The sequence below is a fragment of the Dipodomys merriami genome, unplaced genomic scaffold (assembly GCF_024711535.1).
Source record: "Dipodomys merriami isolate MVZ:Mamm:240054 unplaced genomic scaffold, mDipMer1.0.p SCAF_81, whole genome shotgun sequence".
NCBI classification, from domain to species: domain Eukaryota; kingdom Metazoa; phylum Chordata; class Mammalia; order Rodentia; family Heteromyidae; genus Dipodomys; species Dipodomys merriami.
The window spans coordinates 3,721,767-3,744,728 of record NW_027206413.1 but is presented as its reverse complement, the minus strand read 5'-3'; the positions used below and the strand labels follow the sequence as shown (position 1 = coordinate 3,744,728).

The 22,962-nt window shown below is 44.9% G+C and overlaps 1 protein-coding gene across 7 annotated transcripts in view; it reads right to left on the bottom strand.

Annotated features, from left to right (window-relative positions):
* The window catches only part of LOC138819667 (synphilin-1-like), a 132,098-nt gene that overhangs the window by 34,537 nt on the left and 74,599 nt on the right, over positions 1-22,962 (bottom strand). For all 7 annotated transcript variants that reach the window (XM_070011158.1, XM_070011159.1, XM_070011160.1 and 4 more), the window contains exons 3-5: positions 17,334-17,406; positions 3,684-4,546; positions 1,121-1,300 (exon numbers count right to left, since the gene is read on the bottom strand). In XM_070011158.1, coding sequence (XP_069867259.1) covers positions 1,121-1,300; positions 3,684-4,546; positions 17,334-17,406 — 1,116 coding nt within the window. The remainder of the gene's footprint in view (positions 1-1,120; positions 1,301-3,683; positions 4,547-17,333; positions 17,407-22,962) is intronic.

Sequence of the window (22,962 nt, the reverse complement as noted above, 5' to 3'; positions counted from 1 at the left end):
GAGCAAGACAGATACTGATTATTAAAGTTTTCTGTTGAGACAGAACCTTATATGTAGCCCAGAGTAGGGCTGAAACTTCCTATGTAGCCCAAATCGGCCTTGAACTCTCAAACTTCCTGCCTCCATCTACCAAGTCCTGAGATTACAGGTATACATACCTCATCTGGCTAGCATGTTCTTTAATGAGTTCACAAGTAGGTCTTTTTAGCTAGGAAATTCCCTTCCATATTCTAGTAGCAATATAATTCCACTTATTAAAATATGATTATGCAATTTTTAGAAGGCACAGTTATTACATAAAGCAAAATACATATGAAATGCAAGTTGTAGTATCTTTCCCTGACCTTCACTCTGGCCTTTCAGTGAATATAACTGAATTCCACATTTATTTGCTAAAGATCTTACAAATAATTTTAGCTTGCTATCCTCTAGGGATGTGCTGTCTTTCACTGCAGTGCTGTAAAAGTCTGTTTCCTTACACCTTGCTTTCTAACTTTTAACTCTGTCCAAGTTGGCATTGTGTGAGTGTGAGTGTGTGTGTGTGTGTGCGTGTGTGTGTGCGTGTGTGTGTGTGCTGTGTGTGGTTGACAGCTAGCATCTTGTGCTTTACAAGAGCTGAATGCAAAATCCAGATTCATAGTCTACCCAAGTCTTGATACTGAGGATATTTAACCTTCAGATCTGATCCACTAAAAGCCTACTTTATGAGCTGGAATCCTTCTGGGTGCTATCATCCCTTCAAACACACCATCCCTTCACCTGTCCCTATCATGCTCGTTAGGAAAAAATGACAAACTCTGTAGATCCAAGTGTGTGTAAGAATCTCACTGCAGCTGCCACGAATGACAACAGTTCTCAGCAATGAAATACATGACTTTCCTTTCTCTTTGCTGGCCAGGAAACTGGAATGAATGCAGTCTCAAAGAACCACTCTGAGGTCAAAGTGGTTCGTGCCTAAAATGACCACTCTCTTCCATTCCTCTTAGAAAGTTCACTTGCAGTTTGCTTGATCCATCGCCCTCCTCTCTCCCTTCCAACATTGAGCTCACCATAGCTCTTAAGCAACAACAACAAAACTCCCCCAACGGAAACACCGGAAGGCCAGGGTCCCAGCCGTTACCTTGATGGCCAGGCCTGCCGGCGTCAACTCGTCCGCGTTGCGTTCGCTGAGGCAATCTTCCCCCATCAGAGAGGTGAGGTGCTGCAGGCACTCCGCGTGGCCCTGCGACGCGGCGATGTGGAGCAGGTTGTTGCCACTGTCATCGTGAATTTTGTCTAGATTGTCTGCAGCGAGGTGTGGCTGGACAGAGAGGAAGATCAGAACACTTACATCAATCAAGGAAAACAAGACCCAGGCGGGTCTTGGATCTGGAAGGGAGAAATGAGTTTACAGAAACTTCGGTGGCAGTATGCAGACGTAGAACACCAGTGTCCCCTGATATAATTCTCTGTTGTAATACGCTTTAGAACAAGAGTTCTTAAGAGACTGACCTTCCTACAAGACAGAGCATCAGGGCTAGGGCATGAAGCTCATTATGCTGTGGAGGCTTCAGGTGGACTTTCCAAGTAATGGTAGTGACTTTTGGGGGTGCCTGGCAGCCTCACTGTCTGTTGGCCCCCACTGACTGTCTAGCCCCTGAGCACTGGAGCTGTTTCATTCCCTGCTGCAGATCTGTTAATGAGCAACTTGTTTCAACTGTTCGCTGGGAATGGTGGACCGCTGGCTCTGACTGCTAACTTCATGAGGATGACTGCTGCCCGCACTCTGAGCAGACACTTATAACTTCTGAGGGGCAGTGGGGGGGGGGGTCACGTGGCCTTTGGGTTTCTCACCAATGGAACCCCTTGTGGATGAAGTGGTTGGCACAGACTGTTGGCGGGGGAACTGAATGGTGTTAGCATTTGGGAAATACGAAAACAAATGGGAGAAGAAAAATCTGGGCTCTGGTAGTTCATTCTGTAATCCTAGCTACTTGGGAGGCAGAGATCTGGAGGTCTGATTGGAGGAAAGCTGGGGGCGGGGTGGGATTTATGACACACTCATCCAATGGAACAAAACTATCATTCCAGCTACAGCTGAGGGCATCAGTGTGATGGTGGTACAGGTCATCCCATCCCCAAAAGCAACCGTAACCAAAAAGACCGGAGGCTTGAGTAGAAGAGCGCTTATTTAGCAAGCAGGCAGCTCTAAGTTCACTCCTGAGTTCCTCCAAGAAGAAAAAAGGAAGAATAGAATGAATCACAGAGAATTAGAGGAACGTGCCAGGAAAAATGGAAAAGCTACTTTCAGGAGAAATAAAAACTCAAATTCAATCATATTGTCCTGTTAAATAATATTTGTGGTAATGGACCAAGCACACTGCACTTCCTCTATGGCTTTCCACTAAGTAGAATCACATTACCAAGATGCAATGATTGTCTTGAATGAGATTTAATTAGCATCATCGTGTGAGTCCAGGCTGGCTACTGTTTGATCCGCGGCTGGAGGCCAGAAAAGAACAATGCAGCAGATGGAGAGCTATTTCAGTTGGGCTCTCTCTGAGCCTGAGCAGACCCAACTTTTCTTACATCACCATCCTCTGCGTCTGGAGTCTTTGGAAATGCTTCTCCATGCTCCCTAGATAGGCAGAGCTGGAACTAAGTAAAAACTTCATGGGGTCAGAGGACAAGCAAGCTCGAGGGTAAGCTTCTATCTGCAAATGTTTTTCAAGCAGCCTGCTCCAACTCTTCTGAATAATGATCAGCCCAGGACAGAGACTCTCTGTTCATTTATCTGGCAGGTCCACCATGAGCAAGGAACTGATGTTCCCACAGCTGATTGAGCGAGGGCATTGGGCACCATTTGGAGAGAGGGGGAAAAATGACATGAAAATTCAAGTTTTCAAAGAAGTGCCAGGCTCTGTTAGCTCTTTCAGATTAAATGTCTTTATCCTAGCTGAATGCATGAAGAGCTAAAATGAAATAACACTGCTTCAGTAGTTGTTTGTTTTCCCTCTCACAACTTCCGAAATTTTTATTTTAAAATTCAAAAGTAAGCCAGATACCAGTGGTTCACACCTGTAATCCTAGCTACTCAGGAAGCCAAGATCTGAGGATGGTGGTTCAAAGCCAGCCCAAATAGGAAAGTCAGTGAGACTCTTATCTCAAGTATCCTCCCAAAAAGCTGGAAGTGGAGCTCAAGTGGCAGAATGATAACCTTCAGAGAAGGAAGAAAGAAAAAAAAAAAAGCTCAGGGACAATGCCCAGACCTTGAATTCAAATCCCAGGACTGGCACAAAAATAAACAAAACCAAAACCTCGGAAGCTTGATGAGATCTGACGATCAAGGTTCAAAGCTAGCCTGGGCAGGAAAGTCTGTGAGACATTCCTCCAATTAACCAGTACAATCTAGAAGTGGAGGTATGACTCAAGTGGCAGAAGACCAGCCTTGAGAGCAAAAAAGCAAGGTGGAACTCAAGAGCCCTGAGTGAGAAGCCCAGGGCTGGCCCAGACAAAGACAACACCATCAGAGGTTCCCCATTAAAACCTCAGGAAGTTTAACAACAACAGAAATTGTTATGCTGTTATAAATATAGTCCCTAGACTCTGTGTGTGTGTGTGTGTGTGTGTGTGTGTGTGTGTGTGTGTGTGTGTGCGTGCGTGCGTGTGTGTGTGTGTAACTAGAGTAGATAGATTATACTCACCAGGAGAGATATCTGTCCTTCTTTCACAATGTTCAGGATGCTCTTGACTTTTTTCAAGTGCTCAGTCGTTTCTTCAGGGCCTTGGGAGCTGGGCCAGGCCAGGCCGTTGACCTGCTCCTCCAGCCTGGGTTCTGTGGTGGAGGACGGCAGGTGAAATGACCTGAGCTGGCAGTCTGTCATTGTCTTTTCCATTTTTCGGCCCGGTGGGTCGCTGAAGGACTTGTTTAAGAAGTCTTTACTCTGGCTTTCCGGCTCGCAGGCAGAGCCACAGGGAGGCAGAGGAGGCGAGCTGCTCGATTCCTCCACGGAGGGCTTGTGTTTCTCCAAGAGCACTGCAGATGCTTTTCTCAGGTGAGGGCTTTTCATGGGAGAGAGGACACAGAGCGGCGCGGCGCTGGGCGGTGAGTTCTCATTGCTTCCCGTGGAGCAGGCTTTGCCAGGAAGACCGTTGATGGTGGTACACAACCCCAGAATTCTTTTTTCTGAAGTCGCCTTGGTAAACGAGGCCAGCTGTTGGGTAGACTTAATGTAAGGCACATCCAGAATCTCATCCATGTCCAGGTCGTAATGCTCCAGCTCGTCCAGGGCACTGCCAGGATCGGCACCCTTGCCTGGCGGCAAGCCTCTTCCTCCATCATCGGGCCTGAGCTGCTCGGGCGGGTCTGGGCCGCCCCCTTTCTGGTACTCTACTTTGTGATTCTTTTGGTCATCGTTTTCAGTGTTCTCCAGAGTCTCTGGCTGATGTTTCAGCGGGGACACGCGCTTCACAGGGCGGAACTTGCTGTATATGTCAGCGATTCCTGTGGGCTTTTGTGTGTTTGTGATGAGAGTGGAGACGCCGCAGCTCCAGCCAGAGCTAGAAACTGGGTTTAAAAAGAAAAGTTAAAAGAGGAGATTATTACACTGGCATGAGGGCCACGCGGGCAGACGCGGTCCATTCAAGTTAAGCTCAGACTAAGACCCTGTGTGAAGGAGCAAGCAGAAGAGAATGCATGTCCACAGAACACATGATTTGTACTTACCACTGGAGACAGTGAATGATAAAAGCAAGTCAGGACACAGGGACTCACAGCCCAGTGTAGTGGTGATCATGGTAAGAGCAGAAAGTTAAAGAAAAGCAATTCAAGCCAGGTGCTGGTGGCTCATGCTTGTCATCCAGCTTCTTAGAAGACTAAGATCTGGAGAATCATGGTTCAACGCCAGCCTGGGCAGGAAAGTCTGCAAAACTCCACCTCTAAAATAACCACCATACAGCCAGCCTGGAAGCGTGGCTCAAGTGGGAGAGCATCAGCCCATAAGCATGAGGACTTGAATTCAAACAAAAATACAAGACAGTGCAGACAGATAATTAAGTTTCTTTCCTCACAATAGTTCTGGAAATATTTAAACACTTGCCATCACCCTGAAGAACAATATTAGAGGATTATCCGTGTTAAGTAAGCCTCCAAAGTAATTTAGGAATACGCACATATGCATGCCCACAGCTGTAAGGTTTAAGAGGTCTCCTGTAAAGATAGACTAAGTGATCCAAACGTGAACTGTACAATGTGAGCGACTCACTAGTTTTCCTTTAGGTGGTTAGGGAAGGAACAGAATGGAATGAGGTGGTCAGGGATTTGCTGAGCCATGAGAGACAAGGCATGGTGAACTTAACCCATCCAGGACGAAGCACCCCATTCCAACTTCCTGCTGGGATATCTTAAGGTCACTGATGTATAATTCCCACTCGTCATGTCCTCTGCTTAATTGTACCACTCCCCATCAAAGACGTGAGGTTTCAGGGCATTCCTTCCAACTAGAGACCAACCATGTGCCTTTTTAGAACAATAGCATGCAAGAAGGCTCCAGAAGTGTCCACGTATGGTCTTTACTATTGGCACAACCAAGAGCAAGAACCAGGGACAAGAGTGAATGTGCAGATGTGTAACTTCTCCAATGGTCCCTAGCTGGGTTATGGGTAAGGTTCCTTGTTAAAGTTCCCTACGTTGAAGTACTAAGTCTTGTCACTGGGATCTGTTCTAGGACTGAAGAGCTCTGGAACCAAGAGAAGGTGGTGAGATGTAAGTATTCTGAACCCGAACATTACCTAATTGTGAGTTTTATCTCCCAAATGGACAAGAAGTTGGCATTCACTTTCAAGGGGTCTGCTGTGGAGGGAGGGCTGCTTGGGCTGGGAATGTGGCTTGGTGGTAGAGTGCTGGCCTAGCATGCATGAAGCCCTGAGTTCGATTCTTCTGTACCACATACTCAGAAAAAGCCGGAAGTGGCTCAAGTGGTAGAGCGCTAGCTTGAGCAGATGAAGCTCAGGGCCCTAGGACTGGCAAAAAAAAAAAAAAAAAAAAAGGAAAGCAAGAAAAGAAAAGAAACAGTCCAGAAGAGAACAGTGGCTAGCTGGCTTCAGACTGCTGCACTCCTCTTATTGGCTGATTTACAGAGCTAAACATAGTGGTTGGCCCAGAGCAGGCAATTAACATATCCAACAATGACAAACTTGAGTCCCCATTTGCGCCACTCATTAAATTTTTTTAAAATGCATAAGGTGAATCCCTCTGAGGGATTTACAGCTTAATCTCACAGGGGACAAAAGTCTGGCTAATAAATTTAGAGGAGTGATAATCACCAGAAAAGATTAGATTTAGTTATTCATGAAATGTCATTATGCTGAAGCAAAGACTCATTCCAGTTGGTCCCTTATAAATTTAAGTTTTCTATCTTTCATATGTTCTTTTCTTTCTGAAATGTGAAGCTATGAAGAATTAATGTCTGCCAGAAATGTCTGCAGAGATGTTCTTTTTTTTTCCCTTAAGAACAGATGGTTAGGCTGGTGCCCTTGGCTCATGCTTGTAATCCTAGCTACTCAGGAGGCTGAGATTCAGGTTTGAAGGCAGCCCAGAGCAAGAAAGTCTGTAAGACTCTTACCTTCAATTAACCAGAGAAAGCTGGAAATGCAGTTATGGCTCAAGAGGTAGAATGCCAGCCTTGAGCAAAAAAATCTAAGGGACAGTGCACTGAGTCTAAGACCTAGTACCAGCCATAAATAAATAAACAACCCCTACACAAAAAAATCCTGTATGTTCACTTACATCTAACAGCAGAGAGAGGACGTGGACATAGAAGGTGTAAAGATGCTTTTAATTTTATTCATCTGCCTTCTGAGAACCTTTAAAAATGGCAGAAAAATATATATTCACAGACATTTCTGAGAGGCATACTTAGTGTAAATACAATGTTTGCTAATATCTGGCCAATTACTCTGATTTTTTTTTCTGGCAATTCTAAGAAATGTGCATCTCTGAATTTATTTAAAAGATTTTTTCAAGCCACATGACTTGCTGGGTCAATACAAGGAGTGCACTGTACTGATATATTTATGTGTTGTATAAGGCCATGGGTTCAAAGGGCTACTCTTTTATGTTGGCTTTATTTACATGCGAAATTTTTTCCAAGTGATACAGGGAAATGGATACCATATGTCGCCCAGCTGTTTTGTTCTGACAGGAGCCATTAAGAATGCTCTATGGAAATAGATTCTGAGCCTTACAAAAACACTTCTTTCTACAGAAGGATCTGGGAGAGTCAGTATTTAGACGGTTGGCCTTCCCCTTATTCTTTTTGAGGCTCAGAGTGAAATCTGTGCAGAGTGAAGTCTGAGTCTTGAGTGCCAAGAAAATACTGCTAATGAAAAAATGTATTAATGGGTTTTAGTGAGAATGCTCCAGTTATTTACTAACATTATATACTTGGATAGGAAAAAACTTTATGCTACAGTTGAAAGAAAAATTCAATTAGTTTATTTCCTCTAAGCTAGACAAATGCGCAAGAATAAAAGGAGTAGTTGCTTAATGGGTAGAATGTCACTTCCAATCCTTCCTTCTGTCCTTCCTTCCTTCCTTCCTTCTGTCCTTCCTTCCTTCCTTCTGTCCTTCCTTCCTTCCTTCCTTCTTCCTTCTCTCCCTTCCCCATCTCTCTCCTCCCCTTCCTTGTTCCTTCCCCTCCCTCCCTCCCTTTCCTTCCTTCCTTCCCTCTCTCCCTTCCTTCCTTCCTTCCCTCCCTTCCTTCCTCCCTCCCTCCCTTCCTTCCTTCCTTCTTGTGCCAGTACTACAGCTTGAACTAAGGGCCTGCTCTCACATTTGTTTGTTTGTTTTTTCACTCAAGGCTTGTTTTACCACTCAAGTCACACTTCTACTTCCAGATTTTTGCTAGTTAATTGAGAAAGAGAGTCTCACAGACTTTTTTGCCCAGACTGACTTGAATCTAGATCCTCAGATCTCAGCCTCCTGTATAGTTAAGATTACAAGTGTGAGCCACAGTGCCTGGCTTCATTTCCAATTCTTATGTTTACTAAAAATTTCACTTATGCTGTTCTATCTCAATGCTAGAAATTAACTGTTGTCTATAGAATTTAGTTTCAAAATAATAATGCTTCTAGGAAGTTTTTTGAGGCGAGATCTGCTTTCTTGCGATTATGAGAAAATTCTTTATACACAAAAGTTAAATCCCTGAAACTTTTGTCTTAGATCTGTAGGCAGCAGGAGACCAGGACCTCTACCTAAATTTCTCTTTGTCCCTCAAAGCTTCAAGAAGACTACTTAACTCAGTTCTTGATGCCTCTTGGGTTTGAATGGCTTCATTTTTAACATCTTACAAAAAGTAATCATGGCTATTATTTACCAAAGCTAAGACATGGAACCAACCCAGATGCCCCTCAGTAGACGACATCAAGAAAATGTGGGCTATTCACAATGGAATTCTATGCTTCCATCAGAAAGAATGGTATCGGCCCCATTCATAAGGAAATGGAAAGACTTGGAAAAATCATATGAAATGAAGTAAGCCATATCCAATGAAACAGAGGCTCCATGATTTCCCTCGTTTGTAATCATTACTATGTATCTAGGATAGCCCCAGCAGAGGATCACAATAGCTCAATAGCTATGTACACATGACCACATAAAATGACGATGATCTAAATGAACTCCAAGAGATGGAAACAAGAGGGTTTTCTTTGTTGCTGTCGTTTAAAAATGTACTGTGAGAAGTTCTTTCTTCTTTCTTTTGCTCCCCTCCCTCTCCCCACCTTTGGTTTATTCCCCGTTGTCACTATTGTTGATTTTGGTACTCTGTGTCTTCTTATCTGAACTAGGGAAGGGAAGGGGAATCACAAAATGGTGAGACAAAGGACAAAGGTGAACCAATGCAACAGCGATACTCACCAGACACTGTGCTGGAAACGATCTGTACAACTTAGGAGGGAAGGGAAAGTGGGAGAAAACAAGGGGGTGGGGTAACCATGTTTGACAAATGTACTCATTGCCTTTCTTAGGTAACTGTAACCCCTCTGTACATCACCTTGAAAATAAAATTAAACATAAAGACAGCAGGCCTAATACGTTGACTCTGTTCATCTGACCAAAATTTCTAGACTGGCCAGTAAAATAAGTGGACATAGCTGCTGCTGACTTCTAGGCCGCATTAATGTCTTTGAAGCGAGCTGGCATTTGGAGTGCTTCTGACAGTCAGCACCCATCTCCGAACCCAGCCGTGTGTCCACAGGCACTGGTGAGGAGCGAGGGCCTGCTAGGTTCCGCGGCGGGCCCCGTGTTCCAATCCACGAGTCTAGCTCTACTGATCGTGTCTGCTTCTTGCCCTCCCCTTCTTCCTGGACACACGCACCATCTCCCCGAGCAGCTCCCTCTTGATTGTGGACCAGACGACCACAGGAACACTGACGCAGTCTCTCAGACAATTCATCTCCAAGGCACTGTCGACCCGACTATTTCCTCCACCCGGGTCCCACATCCCTCAGGCACCCTCCCTCAAACGTATCCTCAATCGCTGTTAACATGGACCGCTTTCTGTATCTTCTGGGAACTCACTAGGTCATACGAAAGCCTTCTCTCCCCACAGCCTGCAGAAAACTTTCCTTGCTTCTGGGGATCCCCTGTCCCATCCTGAGTTCTCCCTCTTCAGGTAAGTGACTTTATTACTCAGAACCAGATCAGATCCCTCGGGTAGGCTGGTGTTCCTAAAATAATATTTTCCCACATGTGGCGTGCATATCCCTGCTGGGGCTACCGTGACTCATAGAAAAAGGGCAGAATACTCCTGATTTATGGAGGAAGAAGGGGAAAGGAAGTCCTATTCCAGATCAAATATCAAATGCTAAATGCAGTAAATTAATAAGAGTTTTAACCCAACAAATCAGCTTTGCCCCACTGAGGGCTGCTGAGCATTTCAAAGACAGTGCTAGTAAGCTATAAGGCATTCAGACATTTTGAATATGAAACTGCAAAGTACTTTCATTCATTTCCTACAAGAAGTAATAAGGTTCTTCATCTGCAAAATAGAGGTGAGACGATATAAGTACTCAGATTTGATCCAACTTTTACATTTCTATGATTGTATGAAAAGTCTATAAATAACAGGGCTTCAAAAATCCATCTGACTCACCATGAAACACTATAATTTTTTCTGGATTCATGTATTTGACCAGATCCTCACAAATTTATAATTTTGAGGTGAAGTAGATCGCTGACACACAACAACTCGTTGGCTCTTGGGCCTGATAAATTAGTATTTTCTTAAGAAGATAATGGACAGTTTGCTGTAGCAATGGTGGACCAAAGTTTTAAGACTAAATGTCAATGCTGGCTTCTTAAACTCGTGTTTAATTTACTTCTAAATATAGAATTGTGGGTCCATATTAGAATTTTTGCTTGAGACATCAAAAAGAGAAAGGGGTTATGTGAAGCCAAATGAATTCTACTTTCCATGAGACACTTTGGATGCAACTGCTTTTCATGCACACAGCCACACGGTGTACCTCTAGGACACACCTTCTTTGTTCTCCAAATGTTTTCTTTCCATTCATTTCTACACCAAACGGATAGACAGGATGAAAGATGAGGTCTGTCAACACGTACCGTCCTGAGTTTCCTTTATTCTAGCTAAGGTGAAGTCTAGAGTGGACCTACTTACTGCAAACACCTAGGCTCATTGGAAAGTGGTGACAGACGGCTTCCTCCACCTTATGACAGCAGCTAGAGAGCCCAAGTCGGAGTGGAGTGAGGACCACTTCCTGGTTGCTCCCTGCACTCTCCTAAGAGATCTGACTGTAACCTTATCCAAGAGAAGATTCCGTAAACTCTGGATTTGCAGGGTTGTGTCAGGGCATTATGTCAGCAGAGTGAATATGTGTAAGGAATACCTATTTCTGGACTGGTCCATGGGGTTGCTTGCCTGTCCATCTTATTGATGACACAGCTTCTTTTATTGAGGGTATCTTGAGACTGAGGGGAAAGTATAGAGGACTCTATTCTTATAAGACAGTCAGTCACTGGTCTAGCCACCTTAGGGTCTTCAGATGATTATGGAAAAAGAGCCATTGATTTGGGCTCTAAACATCCTGTCTCTCAAGTGGATGTCGAGCAGTGGCCGCTCTGAGCAGTGCAAATCCACTCAGTTAACTCTGCGGCCTGCCTATGTCCATTCCTTCATTCTGTGAAAATTCCTCAGTGAAATACTGACGTCCTGCAACTCTGGACAGAAAAGTTGATTTGGTTTTTTTTTTTTGTAGTAAAGAAGCATATTCGATCATGAAGTCAGACTCAATATTTTGACAACTTTAAGCCTTCAGGTTTCAAAAGCACAGTCTTCACAGAATGGCGTCTGTTGGGTCTGACATGCAAATGCTTTCAGAGTCTCCTGTCAGCTCTAAAGGACACTGACCTTCACTTTGACATTAGCAACACTTTAGCACAGGACTAAGTTTTGAGTCACTCCAGGCCATTCACTAGCCTTCCTTCCTTCCTTCCTTTCTTCCTTCCTCTCTCCCTCCCTCCTTTCTTCTCTCCCTTTCTCCCTCCCTCCCTTCCTCTTTCCTTCCTTCCCTCCTCTCTCCCTCTGCAGTGTGGAATTGTAGAAAGACGTATACACCACCCTGAAAAGACTCATCAAGCAGAGACCAGGAGCAATGCACGGCTTGTGAGCAGGCTGGGGGCTGCAGACACCGCTTCCCACTTCAGGCTGCAGGTGGTGCTGTTCTTCACTGCTAATTTACCAGCAAGGACAGCACCAGAGCACCAAGGCAGCCAAGGTGCCTTCTACCACAGAGCAAAAGGCAGCTCAGCCACGGTGGAGGCTTGATCCGCGACACATTTTCCAACATTCTCTCCATCCCTCCAACCCGCCCTTTCCCTTTTCTTAGTTCTTTTAGGCTCTGTGTTGATTCTTTGCCATTAAACAAAGCAGTTTAAATATACAACATATCTTGATCTTTGTGACCCCTACAACATTTTCACCCCCTTCCCTTACTTTTCTTAATTCTGTGGTATGCACAATGACTTCTTAACTGCATTTTTGTCACTTCCCCCTTTCATGTATCTACCCCTCTCCCTCTGGCCCCACAACCCCCTCCCACCCTTGTAAGTACCCATTTCCTGGTACTGTTTTGTGGGGCTTTGACTTAGTCTTTCTAAAGAATTGCCCTATCTGAGCTCTCCAGAGAGTCTACTATTCATTTGTTACCCCTTGCATATACTCAGTGGGTTTACTTATATATTTATAGGTACACACATTTATGGGCACCACAAATGAGAAAAACTATGCAAGCTCTGTTTCTCTGGGTCTGGCTAACGTCACTTAATATAATTCTTTCCATTTCCATGCCTTCCTCCATTACCCTCCCCCCCCCATAAAAAGAAAGATGGCTGTATATATCCTACAGCAGAAGCACAGCATAATAAAAACCAGGAGATGAAGTTAGCCACTCATCACCATTACAACCACATCAAAAGTACAGGTAGGAAAAAGCTAAAAAGAAAAAAAAATCGAGCAATTTTGTTTTGACAGCATAGTTAACTATATGTTTATCTACTTTGAAAACAATGGATTACATCACCGTTATATTTTGCTAAAGAAATAAAAATAACTGCTTTGCAGGACAAATATCCTCATCTGAATGTTTTACGGTTTGCAAACCATTACTGTTATCAGGAGCTGGACTCCGCCACGTGTGTGCATCTTGGCTGTATGGGGTTGATATGGGGTTGACTGGTCTCTACCTATTCAGTGGAGAATCACCAGCGGTGGCTTAACCAGCACTCTTGCCAGGTTAAATGGCCAAAGCAACATTCACTGTGATGCTCTTAGCATTAAACCTTAAGACAAATAAGAAACAGGCTTATATATTTAGTATCACCAACTATGGATGTTACAACAATGTCAATAGGATAAATTTCATGCCAATGATGGCTGAGCTCCTTGAGAATCTTCAAGTATAAGTGTTTGTTTTCATCAGTTTAGGGTTTGTCACAAAAATTTGCATGTGTAAGTTCTAAAAGCAGACCGTATTTGGAATACTTTTAATTATATACACAGAATAACTTTCACAAGATACCAAGTTTAAAAAAATATGGTATTTCCACTCATTGTCATACAAGTAACATGTTACCTCACTATTAGACTTCTTTCAGAATATATCTTCAAAGGTATCACTGTCTGGGTACTGGTGGCTCACACCTGTAATCCTAGCTACTCAGGAGGCTGAGATCTGATGATAGTGGTTCAAAGACAGCCCAAGCAGGAAGGTCTGAGAAACTCGTCTCTCCAATCAATTAGGAAGAAGCCAGAAGTGGTAATGTGGTTCAAGTGGTAGAGCTCCAGCCTTGAGCAAAAATGCTAAGTGACAGCACCATGGCCTGGAGTTTATACCCCAGTACCGGCTCATGTACAACACCCTCCCCTCCCCCCCCACCATACCACAGCATTATTTATTGTCACAGAATTGAATTGTCTAACCTCATTGCCATCTAAATTCTGATACAAAACTGCATTAATATTTATTTGCCTTTTTTAAAAAGACAATTTCTCCATGAGTTTAGCAGATACATATTTTGAAATAATCACAAGGCATTTAAAACATGGTGAGCAAAAACAAATGTGGATTTGAACATGTAATTGACTTAAGAAATTTTAGGTCAATTGACTTGAGCATGTTTTGATTTGTCTACCAGATGTTGCCACAATGCATTTTTACCCTCATTTGGAGAGGACCATAGAGCTGAATGAACATTCGTGCAAGAAGCAGAGAGTGTGTGCAAACACTTCACCCACAACTCCCTCATTTTCAAATCCTTCCCTTATATTACTGGCTACCGGCTTCTTGGATCCTATCAATTCATATTCACAGGGTCCCTGGACACAGCTGAGCTGATGTCAGATCCACTTCTAGCCCCCACACTCTGAAAAAATACTTATCTCCATAAGCCTCAGTTACTTTATCAGCAAAATGGGCCCAGTGATAATATTCCCTCAGAGAATAATGTGAAGATAAGGAAGCTGTTCGAGTACCTGGAACCCTGCCTGGTAAGATGACTGTCTTAAGAAATGGCTCAGAAACCTCCGTAGTGCCTGCTGAGCTCTAGGCCCGGGCAGGGTGTGTGCTTCGGTGTCCTTTGTCTAGAGGAACAGTTACAGGAAAAGTCTGAGACCAGGGAGTAGACAGTTAAGGGCCACCAGCATAGTTAACCTTTTATGGATGGCCTAGGACATCACGGAGGTGATGAAGTACAGCCGACGACCCCAGGGCTGGGAGTCACGGTCACCTCTGCTTGAACTTCGACTGAGGAGAGACCCAGTCACCTTCAAAGACCTTGCACCAGAGCTTTATAACAGATCTCTTCCTTTACTTCCCTCCCTTCCTTCCTTTCTTCCTTCTTTTCCTCCCCCTTTCCTTCTCTTTTCTTCCCCTTCCTTCCTTCCTTCTTTCCTTCCTTCCTTCCTTCCTTCCTTCCTTCCTTCCTTCCTTCCTTCCTTCCTTCCTTCTCTTTTCTTTCTGTCCATCCTTTTCTTTCTTTCTCTCTCCTCCTCTCCTGTCTTTCTCTTTTCCTCCCTCCCTTCCCTTCTCCTTCCCCTTCTTTCTTTTTTCCTTCCTTCCACCACTTAAGTCATGCTCCCACCTTTTCCACTTCAGTTATTTTTCAGAAAGGGTCTCCACTGTTTTCCTAGGTAAATGAGAACCTCCTGCCTCTGCTTCCCACGTAGCTAGGATCACAAGCAAACAATCTCACACCTGGCTCACTGGTTCCCATGGGATCTTGCTATGCTATGGCTCAGGATGAGCCCTCTTCCAATCTACCTCTCCAGTGGCTGGATTTCAGGCATGCAGCAGGTAAGGCCCAGCTCTCTAGTTTCTCAGCCCACGAATGGTCCTTCCACTTGGAGTTCTATGTGTGACTCCTTCAAGAGGTGTGAGTCTTTCCCTCGAACACCAGATTCTTGTCCTATCTAATTATTGTTAATCACCTTGAACACTAGATTCTCGCTCTGTGTAAAGTTCAAAAGATTCTTAACTTCATCCTGACCTCCTCTACCACAGAAGAAGTCTAACCATGCTACTGCAGAAGTGCTTAGACCTGCAGATGTGAAAAGGATGAAACACACCAGACAGACCCAGGAAAAATAATTGTCAAAATTGCTGTTTATTCTCATTAACTCGGTCAGAGTAGCTATTTAACTGAGGCAGTGTGTGTCAGTGTAGGGGGTGGGGGGCTGTTTGCTGATTTTAAAAGCTTTAAAAGGATAATGTCCCAAAGTTAAATAGCAACCACTACTACTACTACGTCCAGCTAGCTGAAAGGTAGTAGTATATGTAGAGCACAGGGCTCCTCATAGTCTGAGATGCAGCTCTATCACATAATCACTGTAAGGTTCTAAGTGAGATACTTAAAGTCTGTTTTTCCCCTTTGCTTATCTATAATATAAATAACCTGAAAGAACCTGGCTCACAGGGGTGTTAGGATTCACTGAGCTAATGTAAGGAAAGTGCCCGCCACAGTACCTAGCACATAATGGCACCTACTTCCTCAGAGTGTATGAGATATTTGTTATGATTGTTTTCTCTCTTGCTCTTATACCCCCAATTAAAAAAAGAAAGAAAATCTGATATTTCGAAGGTGCCCTCCAGTACAGAACCTAATTGGTGTGTGTGGCAGAAATGTTTTATTTATTTTAGAGATAACTAGTTGCAGACTCAAAGTCATGTTGGTGAGCAATGGCTGAATTCTAATCTGAACCCAGGTCTTCAGGCTGGTAGCTCTGTGGCAGAGTGTAGTCTGGGCAGAGATAGTACTCCAGCTCTGGAAAAATATACCACCTTGAGGAGAGAAATCCTGAAAGGACACTGCAGAAATCCTCTCTTACACTCAGTGGAAACAGAAGCATTTTGAAGTATACAATTCAGAAAAAAAAAAAAAAGAAAAGGAAGTGTATACTGGGTGCTGGTGGCTTATGCCTATAATCCTGGCTACTTAGGAGGCTGATATCTGAGGACTGAGGTTGGAAGCCAGCTCAGGTAGATAAATTGGAGACACTCTTATCCCCAAGTAATCAGCAAAAAGCTGGAATGGAGATGTGGCTCAAGCAGAAGAATGCCAGCTTTGAGCTAAAAAAGTTAATGGACAGCACCCAGGCCCTGGGTTCAAACCCCAGTACTAACATATACACACAGAGATACAGATACACACACACACACACACACACACACACACACACACACACACACACACACACACACACACACACAATTCTATTTGAGCCTGAAACCATCTTCTGTGACAGCTCTGACCCCAACACGGTTGCCTTACTTTCACCCTTACGCATAACCCACAAAATCAACAAACCTAGGAAGACTGATTTTTCTTGTCACATCTAGGCAAAATACCAAAAGCAAACAAGCATTCCAGACAAAGGTGCATTAGTGTGGCAAAGCCCTTCCAGCTAGAAACCTAGACCACGCGTGGCAAGCCAGGTGAGACACGCCTATTTATTTTCAATCCTGCTACTGGTAATTTGAGGTTTATGTTAATCCTCCTGCCAGCTTGCCATCTCAGGGTCATGTGACTATCAGCAGAAGGGGTTCAGTTTGGGGCAAGGTTAATGAAGATGCCTTAGAGTGATTACTTGGAGAGAAAAAAAATAAAACATCATTTCATAGTTTCATCTGAGGGAATCATTCCTGCCAGTATCCTTCTTTATTTTTCTTTCTTTTTGCTCACCACAGAGAGAACCGTGTAGAGGTTCAGTTTGATTTATGGAGGGAAAGACAACCCTGGATGTCCCTTTTGTTTCTTCTTCCGGCTGGGGGAGGGGCGCGGGTGGAAGGAGGAAAGGTCAGGCAGCTGGTTTCGGGTTTCCCTGTTGAGCTGCGTGTGCAGTCCCCCGCTCCTGGCTGTCTCCGTGTGCCTGGCTGCAGATCTGTCGGGCCGCACGTGTCACAGCCCTGTCCTCGAGCTGCTCCTGCCAGATGGGCAATCAAAGCCTCCAGGAAAGCTTTTTTTTCCCCCATTGGCGCCTGTGTCATTATGTGTTGTCACCAATGGTTTCTCGGTTTTTCTGTAAATTGCTGCATACACTGTGGTTTGGCCATGCCAAGACCTACTCGCTGCTGTACAGAGCCAGGGCCTTCCTGGTGAGCACTCCCCGGGCCTGGCCGGCTTTGGTGGGTGAGGGTGGGGAGGTGGAGTCCATGGAGAGAGACATCAGAAAGGGCAAAGAGCACAGAACGCGGGGCAGCCAGTGTGCGGGGACCCCTCTGTCCCGGGGGACCTTCCCACTCAGCTCAGTGCAAGGAGAACGAGGGGCCACACCTACCTGGTCTGTCTTCATTTTGGGAATCACATCGTCGGCAGAGCTCGGGGATGGTCTTGAGTGACGTGACTGAATACTGAATGAGAAAAAACCAGAGGAGAAAGGCTGTAAAGCAACAACTCAAAATGGGGAGCACTGAATGCGGGGGGCAGGAACGCTGATGCAGATGCCGCGCACTCAGAATCCGACATCTTGACTGGAAACCCCTTTGGTACAACTACTGAAACATCTAAAAAAATAAATAGCAGGAAAGCTCGCGCTCCAATCGCCAGCCAAAAGGCACACCCAAAAGAAGGCTAGCTCACCCACCCTCGTGGGATTCCAGCAGTCTGGCAGCCTGCTCTCTTCTGCCTATTAGCATGGAGGCAGTCACAGAGACCTTGAACACGGTGGGGGTGTTAGGCAGCACAGTTCTGTCTCACACTGGGGAAAGTTGGAACGATCTGGCCTTGAGCGTTTACTGAAGATGGCCAAGGTCTTGGTATAATAGAACCCTAAGGGCCAGTTTAATGCGTCAAAGTCAACTAAGGGAGCACTGAGCTTCTGCAGCTCCAGGTAAGTGAGTATGATTGCAGGGATACTCACTGACTGCAAAAGCCCCCCACGGTCACCCGGGGGGCCGGTTTTACTCATGGGCCCCTGGAGGCTCCACAGGAAATACCAGGGTGATGACATCACCAGGGAGGGGAGCTGGGTCTGTGTTTGAAAGCTCATCTGTTTCGTGTATAGATTAGTTTGAAAGGAGAGAAAGCACCTTTCAGTGTCCCAGTGCCAATTCGGGGACTGGCTCTCAGGATAACAAATTATGACACCAGGTGGCACAAAATCCGAAGCGCTCAAACAAATGTAAAATCAATAGCGATGATTTATGGGAACTACATTTGATACCGATCAATCTTTCTTTCGAGAAGGGTGTTTTAAGACAAAATAAATAGGATGAGCTCTTTCTTTAATCGAAGGCAAGGGACTGTCTTCAATCATGCTCATATTTTAATTGGCAAAACGCAGTTTGGTTAAAGGGAAAAAACCCCACTTTGCTCTCTACCTCTAAATAAATGAGCATGTATCATGAGTTACTTCTCCAATGCAAATTGTTTCTTTTGGGGGGTGGGATTGAGAAAATATTTACTGGAAAAGAAAAATGAAATGAGAATAGACATTAGGATTATTCCAGCATCGCAGAAGAGGGCTGTGTAATTAGAACGCGTTTTTCAATACGAAGGTTCTGGAGCGGTCTTAGCATCGATAAATGATAGATGAAGCTTCGCCTTGCAGCCACAGGACAGCGGCCCAGCGGGGCCAGCGTGGGGGTGGAGGAAGCTACTGTCAGCTTGCCAAACTGCACGGCACACACCCGTGTCCAGCGTTCCTGAGTGAAACACTAAATAAGATCTCTCCTGACTAATTAGAGAAATTACCTTTACCTATCTGATGCAATACCATTCTGTTTTTCTGGGCCATTCCTCAGAGACTACAGGTGCTCTAGGAAATCCACTGCCTGGGCAGAGAGAGGGATGGTTGTCTCTCAAACCAAAAATGAACCCCAGCTGACTTTTCCTTCCACATTATGTTCTTGCAAGGTCAGGGAGGACACAGGTGGCAAAGGCATCTTTCTTGATACCACTAAGTGATGTCACGCTTCTAGCCACATACAAGCTCTCTAAGGGATCCGGTAGCTCCTTGAGACCAGCTGGTACATGTTAAATAATTACACAGTCCGTCATTCAATTAAAATCGGGGACTCTTGTTTTGGTTGTTGTATACACCCTTTGGCAAAGTCTAATCCTCCCTCCTTTTCTCCCCCAACCCCCACTTTTCTTCCAAGGCCCAATTTTAGAAAGGCAATTTCAGAGGATGTTTCAATATAGTTCATGATAGATGCCATAAAGCTGGCAGCGTTGGCTGGAGATACAGCTGATTTAAATGGGTCGGCGGTTACCTGTAATTTCCAGAGCATATATCCTACTCCCAATCCAAAGGCAGACACACGAGGGTCTCTGATTTGTTCAGCCTACTTTCAAGTCTTGGCATTTGACCACAGAGTTTTCCTTGGATGAGGTTTGTGTTTGAGCCGCACGGCTCCCTGCGGCGTGAGGGAATGGAGTGAACAGCAGTGTTGCCTGCTGAGCGGCGCCCGGGCCTGAACCACCGAGCGTGCCGTTGGGAGCCGCGCCTCTTTTGTAAAGAGATACTTGGACTTTTTGAATCATAGGCATGTAAAGGAACAAAATCACCTTTAAGAAAAAGTTACGTGTTGCTCCTGGGAATAGAAGTAGAGTGGCCAAAGGTGAAGATGATGTGTTGGTCAGGAAATGACAGTTGTGAATACATTTAAGGGTGTATGGAATGGGCTGGGAAGGTGGCTCAGTGGTAGAGCGCTTGCCTCCCATGCATGAGGCTCTGGGTTTAATTCCTCAGCACCACATAAGCAGAAAAAAACAGAAGTGGTAGAGTGCTACCTTGAGCTGAAGAACTGAGGGACAGCGCCCAGGCCCAGAGTTCAGGCCCCACGACTGACCAAAAAAAAAATATGGAATGCCCCCATTCAACAGAAACCCAATCTCTGGGCAAATCCATCATTATTTGTAAAGGCACCAAAAAAAAAAGGAGCAATGTGTCGATTTTTTTCAATAAGTACAAACACTTTATCAGGACAGAAGGTAAGCCTTAAGGAATGGCCATAGAGCAGAGCAAGCTGTCAAGTGAGGAAATGCATAGGAAATAAGCCAGAAAACATTCTGGAAACTCGTTTACTTATTTGAAGACTTGAGAGTAAGCACGTGACCCAGGAAGTCTTTTTTGCAAGATTCTACCATCTGGAAGCTGGAATAAAAGACCTTCCACCCAATTTACAGGACAGATGGCCTTTTATACAGAGCTGTCAGAGTGCCACCTTACCTCATTCCCAGGACACCAGCCAGCAGCAAGTACTGTTGCTTCAGCCTATCAGAACCAAAGCCCAGCACCTCTGTCCCGCCTTGGGCCTCCCAATGAAAAGGCTTAGTTAGTTCCCTTGGTTCCTATTATCCTTGGTGATGAGAAAAGAGAGGACCTGCAGCTACTTGAAAAGCTTTATATTGTACTCCCTTTTCACGACAGTACTCTAATACATTCCTTTTATCTAATTCCTCGAGGTGATGCCTGTAGAATCAAGTGGAATTCCCTCACTTTTCTCTACCACATCTCAAGAGGAAGCCTATCATGAAAGGCTGAGTAGTCCTCCAGCTTCTCCATGTCCCAGTGAGGCCAAAGTGTAACTGATTCTTTTGTTCTTTGACTCTGAGTTCACCTGTGCTGCAAGGTTTTTCTCAAGCCACACAAATAGGCCAGCTTGTGTTTTGCTTTCTCCACCCAGCCCTGGCTGACGGTTCATTCTAACCGACCTTTCTCTTTCCAGCCCTCAGTAAATACCACCTTGTCTTCTGGTTGTTCCTTTTCTGGGAGTGTTGGCTCCCATAAGCAATGAGGAGGAAAAATATCTTTGATTTGTGTATAGATGATGCACATAGGACTGACTAACTGTTTGAACGACTGCACCCACATGTGCATACATTTTACTACATCCTGCTCCTGGTGCTATAGATATTCAAAGGAGCTTTTTCATGTTTAAGTAAAAACAGGGGAATTTCTTCCAAGTCCTCACATTGACACTAGAATAATTCACTTTATCAAATGCAAATTTGACATAATTTCCTCTTTTGTTGCAAATCCTTTAGTGGCTCGGAAAAGCCTACGGGACAAAGCCTGCGTGGCCTGGCTTGGAAGGAGCTCATACCTCTCTCCCTTTTATGCCCTTCTCTCTGATAGCATAATAACAAATACCTTGAGGTCCCCCTGCCTGCGTATATCTTTATGTATGCCTTCCACCTGCCTACGATGATATCCTGCCCAGTTCAATAGGTAAACTCCTTTGAATTCTTCAAACTTTGCCTGGGGAACATTTCTACGGTATCATCTCTGACTCTCCCAGATGGAAATAACACTTCAGATTTCCCATCTGTGGTCCTTGGAGCAGTGGATCAGCATCATCCAGGAATGTGCTGGGAATTCAAATTCTTGGGAGCCATCCCGGAGCTACTGAGTTAGGAAATCCGAATATGGGCCCACACAGGAGATTCGAATGTGTAAGGTAGCTGAAAGATCGCTGCTGGGTAGTATTTCCTTCTACTACAGAATCTAGCCTATTACATTTCTTCTATATGTTTATATAAACATTTTGATTGGTTCCTGTGTAGGTGGACAATATTTTATTTACATAAGAAACTAGGAAGTTACTAAGCTGAATTAAACGAATTAAGCTGAATTAAATGACTTAAGTGATTAGTTTGTACTTATGGAACACTCTTTCAGTACAGACTGTAATTTAAAATCTAGCAATGTAATCATGGTGTGCTTAAAAGGAAACAACACTAATGTAATTCTAGCAGGAGGACTTGCTGATGCCTTCGCCTTTTATATAAAGGACAAAGGAGGAGCCAGAGATCTGGATCTAAGTTGTATCTCTGTGGCTCTAGGTAAAGAAATCATTTCACGTCTTCAGTGCCCAGTTTTCTTATCTATGCAATAGAGATAATTACACGAGATAAGGAAGGTGAAGCCATTTTGCAAACTGTGAAGTCCTGTTAAGTAAGCCTTTTGCCTCTTCTCCCTAACCTGTTTTCCACGAGTGTGTCGAGTGCCCTCCCTCCTCACCTTGATTTCTGTCAGGATGGTAAGTTCCCAAGATCAAGACATCAGATAGATAGAAAGAGCTGGGAAGGGAGGGGCAGAGCTGGGAAGGGAAGGGAAGGGAAGGGGCTCAGCACACCCCAGCATGTTATCTGACTCCTCATTCTTCTTTCCTCACCCAAGAGAGTGGGTGGCGGAGGGCCGGGTCTAAACACAGCTTCCTTCACAAGCCACACAGTCCATATAACGCAAGAGCTTCTCCTCAGCCGGCCCCCGGCCAGGTCTGTCAGCCTGCCATGCAGAACACTGAACACGCACAGGATCTATAATGACAGGGCGTGATTTCCACACTGGGCTCCTGGGGTCTCCGGCCACCCTAGACATGTTGCAGGCCTGGAGGCTCTGGCACTTATTCCCGAAACCTGGAGCCAGCTGGGAGAAGCGGCAGACATGACTCAAATGGTCATGAGCCACAGAAAGGAAAGAAGACTGTCTCATGTACCTTTCCAAGCGAGAGACTTTCAAGATGAAGGCCCTGTTAAGTTTCTCAAAGAAACACTGGAGTCATCCACTCCAAGAGCTATCCAGAAATCCATCATTTCTCACGGAGCTTTCCAACAGGCAGGCCAACATCTCGACAGGCACACAGTAAAACACCGCCGATGATGGACCCACGCGAAGTAGACAGCGAAAGAAGTCGTGCAGTTAGTGGCGCCTTCAGAGATGAATCCGTTTCCAGCATCCTGTCCTTCAAAGACTCAGGAAGGGCGTCCTGACTTGATGGACCTCTGGTGCTGTGTGCCCTGCTGTCCACTTCTGCATGCTAGCTCCCCGCCCCTTCTCCATCTCCTCACAATCTTCTCCCAACAACTTCCCCTTCCCTCCTCCTCTGCCCCTCTCTTCAGAATTGGCTGTCTCCAGGGATCCCGTCAAAGCAAAGAAGTGCTCCGGCCACCTCGGAGTG